This window comes from Bufo gargarizans, chromosome 6, assembly GCF_014858855.1.
Source record: "Bufo gargarizans isolate SCDJY-AF-19 chromosome 6, ASM1485885v1, whole genome shotgun sequence".
Lineage (NCBI taxonomy): Eukaryota > Metazoa > Chordata > Amphibia > Anura > Bufonidae > Bufo > Bufo gargarizans.
This window is the reverse complement of record NC_058085.1, coordinates 266,847,754-266,865,524: the sequence shown is the minus strand read 5'-3', so window position 1 is coordinate 266,865,524 and position 17,771 is coordinate 266,847,754. Positions and strand designations below refer to the sequence as shown.

Below are 17,771 nucleotides of genomic sequence, written 5' to 3'. Positions count from 1 at the left end.
CCAGACAGTATGACACATGATAGGATTAGATGCACAGCTCAGCAGACGGTATCACACATGGTAGGCTTAGATACCAGGCAGTATGACACATGATAGGATTAGATGCACAGCTCAGCAGACGGTATCACACATGGTAGGCTTAGATACCAGACAGTATGACACATGATAGGATTAGATGCACAGCTCAGCAGACGGTATCACACATGGTAGGTTTAGATACCAGACAGTATGACACATGATAGGATTAGATGCACAGCTCAGCAGACGGTATCACACATGGTAGGCTTAGATACCAGACAGTATGATACATGATAGGATTAGATGCACAGCTCAGCAGACGGTATCACACATGGTAGGCTTAGATACCAGGCAGTATGATACATGATAGGATTAGATGCACAGCTCAGCAGACGGTATCACACATGGTAGGCTTAGATACCAGACAGTATGACACATGATAGGATTAGATGCACAGCTCAGCAGACGGTATCACACATTGTAGGCTTAGATACCAGGCAGTATGACACATGATAGGATTAGGTGCACAGCTCAGCAAACGGTATCACACATGGTAGGCTTAGATACCAGGCAGTATGACACATGATAGGATTAGATGCACAGCTCAGCAGACGGTATCACACATGGTAGGCTTAGATACCAGACAGTATGACACATGATAGGATTAGATGCACAGCTCAGCAGACGGTATCACACATGGTAGGCTTAGATACCAGACAGTATGATACATGATAGGATTAGATGCACAGCTCAGCAGACAGTATCACACATGGTAGGTTTATATACCAGGCAGTATGACACATGATAGGATTAGATGCACAGCTCAGCAGACGGTATCACACATGGTAGGCTTAGATACCAGACAGTATGACACATGATAGGATTAGATGCACAGCTCAGCAGACGGTATCACACATGGTAGGCTTAGATACCAGACAGTATGACACATGATAGGATTAGATGCACAGCTCAGCAGACGGTATCACACATGGTAGGCTTAGATACCAGGCAGTATGATACATGATAGGATTAGATGCACAGCTCAGCAGACGGTATCACACATGGTAGGCTTAGATACCAGACAGTATGACACATGATAGGATTAGATGCACAGCTCAGCAGACGGTATCACACATGGTAGGCTTAGATACCAGACAGTATGACACATGATAGGATTAGATGCACAGCTCAGCAGACGGTATCATACATGGTAGGCTTAGATACCAGGCAGTATGACACATGATAGGATTAGATGCACAGCTCAGCAGACGGTATCACACATGGTAGGCTTAGATACCAGGCAGTATGATACATGATAGGATTAGATGCACAGCTCAGCAGACGGTATCACACATGGTAGGCTTATTTACCAGGCAGTATGATACATGATAGGATTAGATGCACAGCTCAGCAGACGGTATCACACATGGTAGGCTTAGATACCAGGCAGTATGACACATGATAGGATTAGGTGCACAGCTCAGCAAACGGTATCACACATGGTAGGCTTAGATACCAGACAGTATGACACATGATAGGATTAGATGCACAGCTCAGCAGACGGTATCACACATGGTAGGCTTAGATACCAGACAGTATGTTACATGATAGGATTAGATGCACAGCTCAGCAGACGGTATCACACATGGTAGGCTTAGATACCAGACAGTATGACACATGATAGGATTAGATGCACAGCTCAGCAGACGGTATCACACATGGTAGGCTTAGATACCAGGCAGTATGACACATGATAGGATTAGGTGCACAGCTCAGCAAACGGTATCACACATGGTAGGCTTAGATACCAGACAGTATGACACATGATAGGATTAGATGCACAGCTCAGCAGACGGTATCACACATGGTAGGCTTAGATACCAGACAGTATGATACATGATAGGATTAGATGCACAGCTCAGCAGACGGTATCACACATGGTAGGCTTAGATACCAGGCAGTATGATACATGATAGGATTAGATGCACAGCTCAGCAGACAGTATCACACATGGTAGGTTTATATACCAGGCAGTATGACACATGATAGGATTAGATGCACAGCTCAGCAGACGGTATCACACATGGTAGGCTTAGATACCAGGCAGTATGACACATGATAGGATTAGATGCACAGCTCAGCAGACGGTATCACACATGGTAGGCTTAGATACCAGACAGTATGATACATGATAGGATTAGATGCACAGCTCAGCAGACGGTATCACACATGGTAGGCTTAGATACCAGACAGTATGACACATGATAGGATTAGATGCACAGCTCAGCAGACGGTATCACACATGGTAGGCTTAGATACCAGGCAGTATGACACATGATAGGATTAGGTGCACAGCTCAGCAAACGGTATCACACATGGTAGGATTAGATACCAGACAGTATGACACATGATAGGATTAGATGCACAGCTCAGCAGACGGTATCACACATGGTAGGCTTAGATACCAGACAGTATGATACATGATAGGATTAGATGCACAGCTCAGCAGACGGTATCACACATGGTAGGCTTAGATACCAGACAGTATGATACATGATAGGATTAGATGCACAGCTCAGCAGACGGTATCACACATGGTAGGCTTAGATACCAGACAGTATGACACATGATAGGATTAGATGCACAGCTCAGCAGACAGTATCACACATGGTAGGCTTAGATACCAGGCAGTATGATACATGATAGGATTAGATGCACAGCTCAGCAGACGGTATCACACATGGTAGGCTTAGATACCAGACAGTATGACACATGATAGGATTAGATGCACAGCTCAGCAGACGGTATCACACATGGTAGGCTTAGATACCAGACAGTATGACACATGATAGGATTAGATGCACAGCTCAGCAGACGGTATCACACATGGTAGGCTTAGATACCAGACAGTATGACACATGATAGGATTAGATGCACAGCTCAGCAGACAGTATCACACATGGTAGGCTTAGATACCAGACAGTATGATACATGATAGGATTAGATGCACAGCTCAGCAGACGGTATCACACATGGTAGGCTTAGATACCAGACAGTATGACACATGATAGGATTAGATGCACAGCTCAGCAGACGGTATCACACATGGTAGGCTTAGATACCAGACAGTATGATACTTGATAGGATTAGATGCATTAGCATACAGCCCTGGGAGATTACAGCATTGTGTAGTGAAATTCAGCTACAGTACATGATGGGGAATGTAGTGCTCTGTGGTTCTATGAGGCTGTATAACCTAACGTACATCCAACCACCATTTAGAACATTCCATTGAAGTCCAGGAAAGCTATAATGGCTTTCTACAGAAAACATTATATTAATTACTTGGTGAGTCAGTAATTATGGATTCATCCAAAACTTCATCCCTTACTGCCGATTGCTTTCCTTTTTCCCTCCTATGTGTGGCCCCCCATCTTCTCTGCTCATCCCCTCCCTCATTCCTGTGTGTATCCTGGGCAGAGGAAGCTCCGCTGGGACATGTGAGATCCGTGTTCATGCTGTGTGTGGCTACACCTCCATTAACACCTCTTGTGTGCTCATCCTGCATTGGTCTACCTGTGTGCGTTCCAGTAATCTGATCCCTGCGTAACTCACCAGCATGTCCGCCTTATGTGATTCGCTTTTACAGATGTAGTCTGTGAAGTGTAGTTTCATCTTTTAAGCATTGGTGTACATCTAGACAAAAGCTAAATAGGGTTGCGTGATTCTATAAATGTTTTGTTTTACTTTTCTTGCACTGATCTTGAGCTAGAACAAAAAAAAAACATGCTTGGCTCTGACTTCACATCTCCCAGCAGATTCAGAGTCTGTTCAGCTCATGAACTGCTGCGGTGTCGAAGGATTAGGGTCCATTCACACGTCCACAAAATGGGTCCGCATCTGTTCCGCAATTTTGCGGAATGGGTGCGGACCGATTAATTTTCAATGGGGCCGCAAAAGATGCGGACAGCACACAGTGTGCTGTCTGCATCCACACTTCCGTTCTGCGGCCCCGCAAAAAAATACAACAAGTCCTCTTCTTGTCCGCCGGCCGGTGTCCGTATTTTGCGGATCTGCAATGTGAATGGACCCTTAGTCTTCACATGAGGCACTGTATAGTCAGCAGTTTTAGAAACTATTCCACAGTGCATTGACCTAATATGTTAGGGTTGTGTCTGACCTCAGAGCAAGGACTGATCCCAAGTAGCAACCAGCTTCTGCGCAGTGAACTGCGCTCTAGATAAGAATGGCTTAATAACATGATGCTGCTCCAGATCTGAGAAGTGGCTTGCATGCCCGGAGCTACTAAGGGCTCTTTCACACATCAGTGAATCACAAACGTGTGTTGTCCTTGATCTCCACAGACCACTCACATATCCATCAGTGGGTTTCCATGGACTGTGAATCTGTGGTGACACCACGGAAGCATGCCCTATTTATGTCCGTGATTATTGATCCCTCAGGCTCATTATAGTCTATGGGTCCATAAAAACCACGGCCACAACACAGATGGCATCCGTGTTCCATCTGTGGTTTTCACGTATCATTGCTGGAATACATTTGGGAAATCGATTTTCAGCCTAGTAGTGTCCGTGGAATACAGATGACACGGAGGGAAAAAACGGACACACGGACCAAACACGTATACTTCACAGACATCTTCATGGATGAACCAATGATCATCTTGCCAAGAATGTTGACACGGACATGTGGAAGAGGCCTAACATGTCACGTTAAAGGGGTATTTATATTAGAGTCAAAGTATAGTAAGTACCTGTGCAACCCCTATAGCTAAGCCACTACGCAAGATCATATAAGATACTTAAAGCAAAGTAGTTGCAAAGTTAGATGTCAACCTGAAAACTAGGTCGAGAGGCACATAAGCTGGCCATAGACACATTATAGCTCAATGAAATGACAGCTACCAGCCCTTTGGCTCTACTGAAAGTGCTCGTCAGGGAAATAGGAATTAGTAGGTTCTGGAATTTAAAAACGTTCACATCACGGTTTGATTTTCCTTTCTTCTGATTCATCAGAAAAATATAAAAAGAAGCAGGATCTGTTTTTTTTACAGGATGTTTTTTTCTGTTCCTCCTGCCAATGGACCAATGTAGGCGTCACTTGTTGCACCCAAGCTCCACTCCATTCTGTAGCAAGCTTCTCCTTCGTTGCTTTGATTGCCGAGGCCAGACAGTAGTAACGTAATTTCTCCTGGCCTTGTACTGCTGTTCGTTTGCATATCTGCACAGTACAGCCTGTGAGTACCAAAAACGATTGAACTGCGCATGCATGGATATGCAAACAAATGGAGCATTGAGTGTAGTGTCAATCAAAGCAGCAAGGGAAGGGTTGGCTATAGAAAGGAATGAAGCTTTGATGCAACGAGAGCTGTGACGCCCTCACTGCACCAAATTCCTAATTTCCATATTTAGAAAATAGGAGCGATCTCGACAACAGAGACACAGATCAAGTGGCCTTGGATGTATAAGCAGGTTGCTGCTGACAGGCTCCCTTTAAGGGTACATTCACATGGGATGGAAAATACAGCTGTGGCTTTTGCCTTGGATCTGTAGCAACAAAATGCATGTATTACTTGAGGTTTTTTTATGGAAATAGCTGTGGATTTCACCCTCTTCATTGCAAAGGTTGAAATCCACAGGGGAGATCTGCAGCATGACAACTGACATGCACCAGATTTCAAATCTGCACCGCAGGTCAATTTACGCTGCTGATATTTTTTTTAATGCAGTGTAAAATTCTCATCTATCTTGCTGTTACTGTACATTGCAATGGATTTGCTACGCGAAAATCTGTGACGTATCTGCCACGTATAAACATGTCCTCTCGTGAAGACAACCACTTTCTAAACAGAAGCTTGTCTGGTGATCAACTTATTGCTACAGGTCCAGCTTCTCTGAAGCTGATTTTCCATGTTCAGGTTTTTGGAAGGCATTGTGGGGATTCGCTCTGGTAGGCAGGTTTGCGGACGCAGTATAGAGGCAACAACAAAATCTTTGAATAAAACAGTTCAGTGTTTATTCACACATTAAGTAAATGGCAAAACAAAAAGTCTGCTTTAAGGAAAACAGTCACCTTGTGATTCTGGTGTTCGTTCACACCATGCAAAGAAGAAGTCCATGGACAAAGCCGAATCCACCTGCTTTCACACCAACAAGGTAGCAGGTCTTAATCCAGGCCCAAAGTCCCAGGTCCAAACACAGAGACTGCCAGAGCTCCACTGTCAAAGAGGAGTAATTCACTCACAGCTGACACTGCTGGCTGGGTTTTTTATAGGCCAGTCAAGACCCGGCCTGGAACATGGGGAGAAGTCACCCACCCATCACTTTGGCTACTCCCAGTAAGAGCCGTCCCGGATCAGCTATACAGCCATACTAAAATAGCAAAGTGTCAATCAGCATTAGCTGCCGCTGACACCTGAAAATACCAGCTCTTACTTCACCGAGGCCAGGAACCTCGGTGACACATTTCAACGATGGACCCTTGCGCCTTCCTACAGCATGTAAAATTTGGGTTATGCTTCAAAAACTGCATCTAAAACCATCAACGTGGGAAACCCCGCCTTACCTTCAGTGATCAGATGCTATCAAATGAGAGAGCCACGTCTGGCTATACTTTTCCCTTGTAGCTAAAAGGTAGCATTACATGGCAGTCAATGTATGGCATAAACAAGCCAGTTTCACAAGAGCAGGATCCAGTCTTACAGACCACTTTCTGTTTTGGCTCGTTGGGTGGGGATCCAAGCAGGGCACTCCATCTATGACATACATATGTCTTAATCTGAGACAACCTTTGTAAAGAATTCCCCAGACCACTGGATTAGCACTTCCATGAGAAAATCTAATTGTGTAGAAACCACATTGCAATGTTGGTGCTCATTTCCTATCCCAGTCGCAATATGCTGGTCTCTAGTTCAGTTCTTGACATATCCAGATCCCCCGACTGCATGCAGATCCAGATGTATCATCCCCATAGTGGTTTATAGGCATCCACGTTAGATGGAAAATTGTAACATACTCTACAAAGTTGACCCTACACTTATACTGTGTGTTATATTTTGTTTGGAGCATTAACTCTATAGCTGCCTTTAGTTGCGTGTAGATGCCTACTGGCCATGTCATGGAAACTTATGCCGTGAATACCATATTGCTTCACTAAAAATCCAAACCATGGTGGGAACTCTGGTGGCATCATAGGTGCAGTGCTACTAGACATGTCATTCTGCCCTGTCATATAACCCATTCAAGTGCCATGTAAGGTGGGAAGAGCACGTAAAGGCTACAGGAACATTAATTTCTGTAAATTCTGGATCCCAGGCAAAATCCTCAACCTAATTTTTTATTGCTCTGAGAATGGAGGATACGAGAGGGCATCCAGAAGACTATATTAATACTCAAGCTGTCTGTAGACCAGTAACCGTGTAGGACTGTGAGACTACACAGGGTAGTAGTGACTTATTCTATAAAGTGGCTGTGCATGTCTTGTGGAGCGTGTTGCCTACTACTGTATTGGGAGTGGCTTGCTTGGCACTGGTGGATGGTAGGCTTGGCACTAACACACATGGCATGTACTGGTAGTCTGTCATATGTCCCTTTTCTTACTAATGTCTCTTCCTTTGACACTAGGGCGGCCTTGGCCTCTGCCCATCAGTCACAGCCACTGCCAAGGACACTTTGCGTCTTAAAGGAAACACCTCAAGTAAGCGTCATGCACACAATTATAAGGTAAGAGACACATCAGTGTCTGAAGCACAGTACTCCTGTGTACCTTCTCTTCCAGGAGGCAATTTTTGGGCGTGTTTCTGTAATGATGGAGGACTCCCATCCAGAACATACTCTCTATTAAAATACTAAGGGTAGATTAGAAAATACATGTATCTCACTAACTAGGCTGTTGCTATACAAACCCTAACATTTTAGTGTCTTACACCAATTAGGAACAAGGAGACAAGTCGGGATGAATTCATTTTCTATTCTCGCCGCCTCATGAGACTTCTGATAGAACATGCACTTTCCTTTCTTCCATTCAGGGTGAGTGAACATTGGAGAATCAGTAAAAGAAAAATTTTAAAATTAAATCACATATGACATTCAACTCTTTGTAACTGATGACATATCCTACGGATAGGTCATTAGATCTCAACGGTGGGGGTCCGACACCTGGGAACCTGCCAAACAACTGTTTGAGAAAACCCAACGCTACTGTGAGCACCACAGCATTCTTGCTGCTTACTCTAGGCCAGTTATGTCAGGACCATTGGTCACGTGGCCTAGGTGCAGTGCAGCCTCCACTTCTGGGTTCAATGACATCATCGGCGTTTGCAAACTATGGATCTGCTCTGCACGGCAAGCAGCAGCAGATCTATAGCGCAGGAGCCGATTTGGTGAGCCACACGGCAGGCGCAGAAGACAGGGCAGGACAAGATGTCTTGCCTTGTCAGTCAACTGTCAGGGGAGAGTGTTCTGAGAACCGGGTGTTACTGTAGTGGTGCTCGAAGCTGTACTGCCCACCCCTTGGTTTTCAAAATGCTAATTGACATAAGGATAAAATCCACTTATATCACTAGCGCTAACGGGTAAAGAGTAAAGAAATGTATCTTTTTAATTAGCATGATCAACCTTACCAGGTAGTATGCCTGGTTTAATAGGGGGTGATCATGCTGACAGGGCCACTTTAAATACAAGATTTTTCTCTTGTAACTTTTCTACTTGTTACCTTTTCCATAGAGCTGCACTGTGCAAACCCCACAAGGACATGACTACTATGGACGGACGTATGATGGCAAACGGGTGTGTAATGAGGCTAATCGGGGGAAACTGTAAAATGATTTGTTTCAGTACAGCCTGCCATATTATGTGTCAGCTTGGCAGTGATAAACCATTGCCGAACCAAAATTACAGGGTACCTTTCCACGTTACAAAGGAACAACATTTGCCTTTTGCTTTATGGTACATGCGGCTGTCATTCACCATTCAGATCCTTCAGACTTTGTCATATCCATATATATACAAAATCCAGCTGTGGTATACACATTATTTCTGACTGAGTTATATAATTTCTTGTCTAGATAACTGGAGTTTCTATATTGAGAGCTGGAGAGACAATGGAACCTGCACTGAGAGCTGTATGTAAGGACGTAAGGATTGGAACCATTCTCATCCAGACTAATCCTAGCACTGGGGAGCCAGAGGTGAGATTTCATGGGACCACTGGTAGAAAAAAAGAGAAAGATTTTATATTAAGATTGAACAAGATTAGGAAAAATATGGAGTTCAGAGATTATTATTTGATGCTCTCCTAAAGGACCAATCTGTTGGTTATCTATAGGTTATCTTATTTGATAGGGGCTAGTCTTCCATGACCTCCTATGCTGTTGTGCCAGCGCTGCCGTAGTCAAGATAGGAGATCTGCTAAGATATAGAAAAAGAGGGAACCAGCTGTATGAGACGATCAAGTGAGCAGAAAGAAAAAATTAAATTGGTATTTAAAATACCTATATACTACTGTCCCCTATGGATAAGAATGTAACTACTATAATGCTGCCCTGCATACACGAATATAGATAGTGTGATACTGCCCTCTATGTACAAGAATATAAATACTATAAATCTGCCCTCTATGTGCAGGAATATTATACCATTGTCCTCTATGTAAAAGCATTCAAGAACTAAGCTCCTATGGACAGTAACTGTTATAGTACTGCTCTTATGTACAAGAATATAATTTCTATAATACTACCCCTATGTACAAGAATGTAACTTATTATGCTGCTGCTATGCACAAGAACAACTATAATACTGCATCCTATGTACAAGAATATAACTACTATAATACTGTTCCCTATGTACAAGAATATAACTACTATAATGCTGCATCATTGTACAAGAATATAACTACTATAATACTGCCCCAATGTACAAGAATATGACTACTATAATACTGCCCCTTATGTACTTGAATATAACTACCATAATACTAATACTGATATGTACAAGAATATAACTACTATAATACTACTACTATGTAGAAGAATATAATTACTGTAATACTGCCCTATGTACACAAATATAACTACTATAATACTGCCCCTATATACAAGAATAAAACTACTATAATACTGCCCCTATATACAAGAATATAACTGCTATAATACTACCCTCATGAATAGAATATACCTACTATATTACTGCAGGTAGGGTAGGAGAACTGCCATGGTTGTTGATTTGATTGTGTTGTTGATTTCATCCATCTTGGACTTTTTCCTCTCAGCTGCATTATCTCAGACTCCCAAAGGATATTAGTGAGGACCACGTTATTCTGATGGATTGTACAGTGTCCACTGGGGCTGCAGCCATGATGGCAGTTCGGGTACTACTGGTAAGTAACTAGGAATGTTTAGGTGTTACCTGTTATAATCTAGTGATTTGCCATCTCAGGTCCTTTTTTCTTCCTCACAGGACCATGAGGTTCCAGAGGACAAGATCTTCCTGCTGTCTCTGCTTATGGCGGAACTGGGAGTGCACTCTGTGGCTTATGCTTTCCCCAATGTACGTATCCTAACCACAGCGGTGGACAAGAAAGTCAACAACATGTTTCGGATCATCCCTGGGATTGGTACGTCCTGCTGAGCATTTATGGGGTTTTCTGCTAATGTTGTCATCAATATCATATTTTTATATATTTTACATTCTATAATGTAGATCATGAGGTCTCTAGGGATGCCAAAAATGCCACATACCCACCAGGTGCCCAGAGCAGTTCCCTTCCCCCACACTAAGATGGAGGATGTTAATGCCGACTGCAGGCATGATAGTCGTGTAACATTAAGTTCATGACTGTGTACAGTAGACAGTCCCTTCTCTACCGGTACAGACACCCCCATTGTCAGGATCATGGGAGTCCCAAAAGATAGGGCCCTAACAAGCAAAGTATAATTTCTATCTAACGGGACGTCTCCTTAGCACAGGACCCAAATTAAAAAAAATCTTTATTTTTTTATTCTTTACTTAAGAAAATTAGAAAAGAAAGATACAATAGTCCCACCTCTCAGTCATGATGGTGGGTAACAAATATGAATGTTGAGAGGTCCCTTGAAAAAACATATACAGTACATATACAGTACATTGTATCTTTTTCAGCAAGGTATGACTAGTCTACATATGTCGAAATAAACCGCAAATAAGCAAGTGAATGCAACATGGTATTTCTTATTTGGCAGAGCATGAGAGGTCTTCACTTCACCACATAAATATACTATGGACAGGGGTGAAACATACAACAGCTGGAAACTTAGGTGGGGGACAGACTGAAAGAGTAGGGGAGGTGGGGAGGAAGGATGCAGAAAGTGTGATCAACAGAGAGAATACCTAAAAAAAAAGGGTGGAGGGGGAGGGAGTCTTCTCTAGGTCAGTAAAGCCTGATACTCTGGGGTGTCTTGGAACACAAACCACGGGGTCCAGGAAGTTAAGAAGGCCTTGTGAGTATTTTTCAAGAGAGCTGTCAGTTCCTCCATTCACCGGATGACTCAAAGATCCACAGAGGGCGGGGAGGGAGACTTCCATTTTGCTGGTATGCAGGTTCGAGCAGCATTTACCAGGGACATTTTTCTTTCTGTGCAGGTAATTTTGGCGATCGGTATTTTGGGACAGACGCCCCAGCAGACTGGAGTGATGAGGACGATCCTGTCTGATAGGTCCTAACCTTCCTTATTTACACTATTGTTCTTTATTGTGTCGCTGCGGACTAAATCCTATTTTTCAAGTAATAAAAATATTTAAAAACTTTGGTCATGTCTCTTGATTATTGAGAGAAGCTATCAGTGTGTGGTTGGCGCAGTGCAGGTTCAGTGTAAATGACACTGGAGCAGCCAGTTTGAGGTGTGTGCGTGGCAATGAAGTGGGCATTATGGTGCGTGCAGTGTAGATGACAGTGTGAAATGTGTGGATGCAGGGCCGCATCTGCCATGAGGCGAGATGAGTATCTGGGCTTGGGTAGGTTTTTCAAGTTTCCGTCACTGTTGGTACCACCAGGAACAAAGGTTGATGTGAATGATTAAATGGCAGAATATGATAATAAATAAAAAATACATGGCACCCTGGACACTGGATCACCAGAACTTTGGGGCACATATTTTGGCTGGGGCACAGACCTTGTCTCACCTTGTTTTCTTTTTCCTATAATACTGGATGCAGTTGCACTTTACTTCTTAATGAATTTCCCTAGCAGCCACTCCGTCTTCTGAGGTTTTAATATCTCGTTCCATAACTTTTTCCAGATTTAGATTTTCACAACCTATAGAAAAAACAATACTCAGGCTCTGACACACGCTGATGGAGAAGAATGAAGTGACGCATTGAAATGTATTGTGTCACATGTCGGAGCAGAATAGAATGATTCCTTCTACATGGTGGACCAGTGGTTAGCAATGGGTTGCAGTTCTCTTGCAGGATGCAGCAGGTTTTCTTAGACTCTAGAACAGTAAATCTCGCTAGTTATGCAATGATACGTCTCCTGCTCATCTAGAAGAGATCTTCAGCTAAGAGAGCTGCTGGCAACCCATATGCAAGCTGTGATAGTCACCATATTTGTCATCACCTAGCTTTTCAGAAAACATATGCTGTCAGCAGAAGAGGTATGACTGATAATTAAATGTCATGTTGCCCACCCAATCACCTCATCAATTTGATCCTCAGTCCTTGGATTGTTGGTGACACTGGAGTCTGGAGGATCTGTACTGGACAGATCCGCAAGGGGATGCAAGGGCCTATGGTAGAGAAGAAAGAGGAAAATATAATAACTGGTTTCAACTGTAGCAGGGGTGGGAAACCTCCAGCCCGCATACGCCCCCCAGGATCAATTCATGTGGCCCCCGGCATCCTGCTATAACATATTGTGAAAATGCTAATGACCTCTTCCATCATGGAAGCAGTAATTAATATGCGGGAGGCAAGGGAGGTGCGAACAGCACTGCGCTGGCTGTACTCACCTCCCCTGGTCTTCTTCCGGCCCCACTCTGTGTCCTGATATGTACAGTGTCAGGACGTAGTGCACGTAGACCCGCACTATAACCTGACGCTGTGCGCTGTCAGGTCACACAGCGCGGCAGGATGAAGACCAGGGAGGGTAAGTGAATCTGCCAAGTGGCAGCGCCACTATTTATTTATGTTTTTAGTCGTCTGATCTGAGGTCTGATTGGATGCTGGGGGTCTGATAGGGACTGACCTGAGGCTAATTGAGGGTGGGGAAGGTCTGATATGAAGCTAGAGGGTCTGATCAGACTGAAACTGGTATATAGCACCCCTAAATCAGTATTTGGCGGAAAACAGTATATAGCACCCCTCAATCAGGATTTTGTGGAAGAAGGTATATTGCAGCCCTCAAGCAGTGTTTTGGGGGGCAACAGGTATATCACACCAATTGCAATTAGTTGTTCCAATAGTGTTTGTCCCTCTGTATAGCTGCGGTATCAAAGCAGAACCGCACACAACTGCTGCACAATACAAATGCAGTATAATATACTATCTATGTTAGAAAGTATATTATAAGTATATCACACCCCTCAGTATGTCACACCTATCGATATCACACCTATACCAGTCCTTAAAAGGACTTTTGTGGCCCCTGTCCCTGCTCCAAAATGCAACCTCTCCCTACACTGGCAAAACACATAATGTAAAATGTCTTCAAACAAAGGAGAATATTCAAAACGAGCGGCACTCACCGATTGTAGAAAGGTACACTTTATTCCATGGCAGGAGGGGGGTGCATACAGTGCAAACACAGCAATGAGCAACAGCCGTTTCGCTTGTGTGTGCGCTTCTTCTAATGTAAAATGGCTGCCAGATCGGGATCTGTGATAGGGTTGGGGGTGCTTCCATGTGCTGAAACGTGTCAATTGGCTGTCCTGTCCCACCTGATGGATGTGTCATGGGTCAAAGTTCGGCGCTATGCAAAAAAATATGGCACGTGCGAATATTGCCATATGTTCGGCGAATCGCGAATGAGCAAAGTTCGCTGCGAAACGACCGCCGGCCGAACCGCAAGGCCATCTCTACTAGTAAATACAGAGCACCAACCCCGCGGCTGTATCCCTAAATTTGACCCTCACTCTTGTCCCGACATGCCATGTTTCATCCCAAAAATGGGGTTTGTTGGAGTTCAATGAAAAAAATATTTGAACACAAAAGGTATTCAGTAATAAGGACAGAATAGTAATCAAAAACACCCTAATTACTAATCCTCCCCTATTAGGTACAGAGGGGAGAGAAAGTTACCTTCATCTATTCTCTCTTGTCCCCCCTCTGGTCTACACAGCCTGTCTCAGATTATACCATCTATAGGATTAGTAATCTGGGCCATTGTTTCCAGTATAAAACAAATATTGCTAGAAATATTACAAATGCTCGTCAAAACGTATTCTTCCTCTTCATAGACATCTAAAATGATTTATATATTCTTATTATGTCAAGTGCAAAAAAAAAAAAAAAGACACAATGTGAACCTAGTCCAAATCATGTACAAAATATGAATAGTAAATATAGAAAGAAATATAGCTGAACGCCATATATAGAGTTCTTTACTAAATGACAACTGATGAACAAAAATTTTTAGAAACGACCCTCAAAGAAAAGTATAAGAGCTGCCCTGATATCAGCATCAAAAACAGGGTCGTGTCCCAACTTTGTTTACAAAAAGGGACCTAACCTGGGTGAAGGTGTCTATATACAAAAATGACAACGCCAATAATGGCCTAAAACTATCTTGACCCAGGTGTAACGTATTTACTAAAACGTCACTTTTAATTGTTCATAATAATAAAACACTCCATTGGGGTGGAAACAAAGCGTTTTAACTGTTTGTTATGGCTTACAGCCGTTTTATTATTAGGAACAATTAAAAGTTGACGTTTTAGTAAATACATTACACCTGGGTCAAGATAGGTTTAGGCCATTATTGGCGTTGTCATTTTTGTGTCCCAACTTTAAGGCCATCTGAACACGAGTGCGGAGGGACGCACTTAAAATCCCCACAAATGTCTGGGTGGATTTATGTGCATTTCTGCACAATATCCTCATCAAAATCTGCAATTTATAACAGTGGTTTTTGGGGCGGATTTGCTGCGGTTTTGCTGCAGATCTCACCCTTCATTGGAAATGGGTGAAATCTGCAGCTAAAAACGCGCACATAATTGACATGGTGCGGATTTGGAAATCCACACGACAGGTCAATAGCTGCACAGAAAAGATCCACAAAGTGGAGCTGGTACTGTACTATGCTGTGTTTTTTCCGCGCTGAAAAAATACACGTATTCCGCAAGGTGTGCAGGTGGCCTAAAAAGCTAAGGACCGCAATAAACATTCAATATCAGTTGGTCAACAGCAGCCACCTCTTCCAACTCCCTCCCCTCTCCCCATACACATACAAGCTCAATGGGGAGAGGGGAGAAAATCGCTGACGTACAGCAAAAAATATTCACTTGACTTTGCCCCATCTTTCTCTCCCCCAAATATTCACTTCTCCCCATCTTCCCCATCTGTTGGGAGAATCGGGAGCTCCCCAGACACATTAGATTGACGGAGCCTTAAGTCATGAGATCTTACTAACATCTTACTAAGCAAATTAATACCAGTGGTGATTTGTCAAGATAAAACTAGTTAATAATGGAGCATGATCTCATATTTAACCCTGATGGCACTGTGGTATCGAAACAGGAAATCCAGAGTGCTTCTCGATTTAAAAGCACTCAAATCTGGTCTCTCCCCAAACCCCCCATCCCCTGACTGATTAGCAAATTTGCTTAGGTTCCATTACCCTATAGCAGGGATGGCCAACCTGAGGCTCTCCAGCTGTTTTAAAACTACAACTCCCAGCATGCCCACACTGCCTATAGCTATCAGTCTACAGCAAAGCATGGTGGGAGTTGTAGTTTTACAACAGCTGGAGAGCGACAGGTTGGCCATCCCTGCCCTATAGGATCGAACTGATCCGTTACAGGCAGAGACAAACATAACATGTCATGCTGAATAAGGCCTCCTGCACACGACAGTTTTTTTTTTTTTTCGTTTTTTGCGTTCCGTTCATTTTAACGGTTCCGCAAAAAAAAAAGGAATGTACTCCGTATGCATTCCGTTTCCGTATTTCAGTTTTTCCGTTACGTTGAAAGATAGAACATGTCCTATTATTGCCCGCAAATCACGTTCCGTGGCTCCATTCAAGTCAATGGGTCTGCAAAAAAAAGGAACACATATGGAATGTACCCTGTATGTCTTCCGAATCCGTTCTGTTTTTGCGGAACCATCTATTGAAAATGTTATGCCCAGCCCAATTTCTTCTATGTAATTACTATATATGCCATACAGAAAAACGGAAACCAAAAAAGGAACAATGGATCCGTAAAAAAACGGACTGCAAAACACAGAAAAAGCCATATGGTCATGTGCAGGAGGCCTTAGGGTCCATTCTTACGTCTGTGTCTGCTTTGCAGACCGAAATCTGCAGATCCGTAAAGCACAGCACAGACAACAGACGAGTGTAAGCCGCATCGCTGAGCTGATCCATTGACTTCAATTGGTCTGCGTTCCGCAAGATGTGGCAAAGAATAGGACATGTCTTATCTTTTCTGCTTCGGCGGCTGCACGGATCTGGAAGGGCTTCCTTGCAAAAGATAAGACATGTCCTATTATTTGCTGCATCTTACGGATAGAGGACCCAATGACTTCGGTTTGCAGTCCACATGGATGTGGTTGTGTGAATGGACCCTAAGGCCTCTTTCACACGGGCGTCTTATTTTTTTGGCCCGGATAAGAGGCGGGTGCGTTGCGGGAAAATGCGCAATTTTTCCACGCGAGTGCAAAACATTTTAATGCGTTTTGCACTCGCGTGAGAAAAATCGCGCAGGTTTGGTACCCAAACCCGTAGTTCCCGGTCTCTTTACTTCTTGAATGATGAGCTGTGGGCTAAATGACCTGTGGTGATGTCAGATCACATGCTCCAATCACATGGTCCATCACCGTGGTGATGGAGCATGTGATCTGACGTCACCACAGGTCCTTTAGCCCACAGCTCATCATTCAAGAAGTAAAGAGACCGGGAACTACGCGATCAAGAGGAGAAGGTGAGTTAACTTTTTTTATTTATTTTTTTAACCCCTCCAGCCCTATTATACTATGCATTCTGTATTCAGAATGCTATTATTTTCCCTTATAACCATGTTATAAGGGAAAATAATACAGTGAACAGACTGTCAGCTAGCAACCATGCGTGAAAATCGCACCGCATCCGCACTTGCTTGCGGATGCGATTCGATTTTCACGCACCCCATTCACTTCTATGGGGCCTGCGTCGCGTGAAAATCGCACAATATAGAGCATGCTGCGATTTTCACTCAACGCACAAGTGATGCGTGAAAATCAACGCTCATGTGCACAGCCCCATAGAAATTAATAGGTCAGGATTCAGTGCGCGTGCAATACGTTCACCGCACGCATCGCACCCGCACAGAAAACATGCCTGTGTCAAAGGGGCCTTACAGATATTCCTTTCTTTGGCATTCCCAATGTTATTCAGGTATTAGTTCCTGGAACACCTAAATAATATTGAGAATCCTAAAGATATGACGTTTCGACTGCCAGTTATTTAGATATAAGAAATTTGAACAATTTTCTTTAAAACCCCAAACTGCTCTGTATTGTTTGTACTTGCGATTTGAGGAGTCTCTCATCGGTGTATTAGGAAAT

General features: G+C 43.4%; 1 protein-coding gene across 8 annotated transcripts in view; it reads left to right on the top strand.

The window, feature by feature from the left end:
- The window catches only part of UCKL1 (uridine-cytidine kinase 1 like 1), a 69,249-nt gene extending 57,429 nt beyond the window's left edge, over positions 1-11,820 (top strand). For all 8 annotated transcript variants that reach the window (XM_044296823.1, XM_044296822.1, XM_044296827.1 and 5 more), the window contains exons 8-15: positions 3,499-3,518; positions 7,662-7,760; positions 7,973-8,066; positions 8,763-8,825; positions 9,104-9,226; positions 10,306-10,413; positions 10,494-10,650; positions 11,655-11,820. In XM_044296823.1, coding sequence (XP_044152758.1) covers positions 3,499-3,518; positions 7,662-7,760; positions 7,973-8,066; positions 8,763-8,825; positions 9,104-9,226; positions 10,306-10,413; positions 10,494-10,650; positions 11,655-11,725 — 735 coding nt within the window. In that variant the 3' untranslated portion in view covers positions 11,726-11,820. The remainder of the gene's footprint in view (positions 1-3,498; positions 3,519-7,661; positions 7,761-7,972; positions 8,067-8,762; positions 8,826-9,103; positions 9,227-10,305; positions 10,414-10,493; positions 10,651-11,654) is intronic.
- Positions 11,821-17,771: the final 5,951 nt, after the last annotated feature.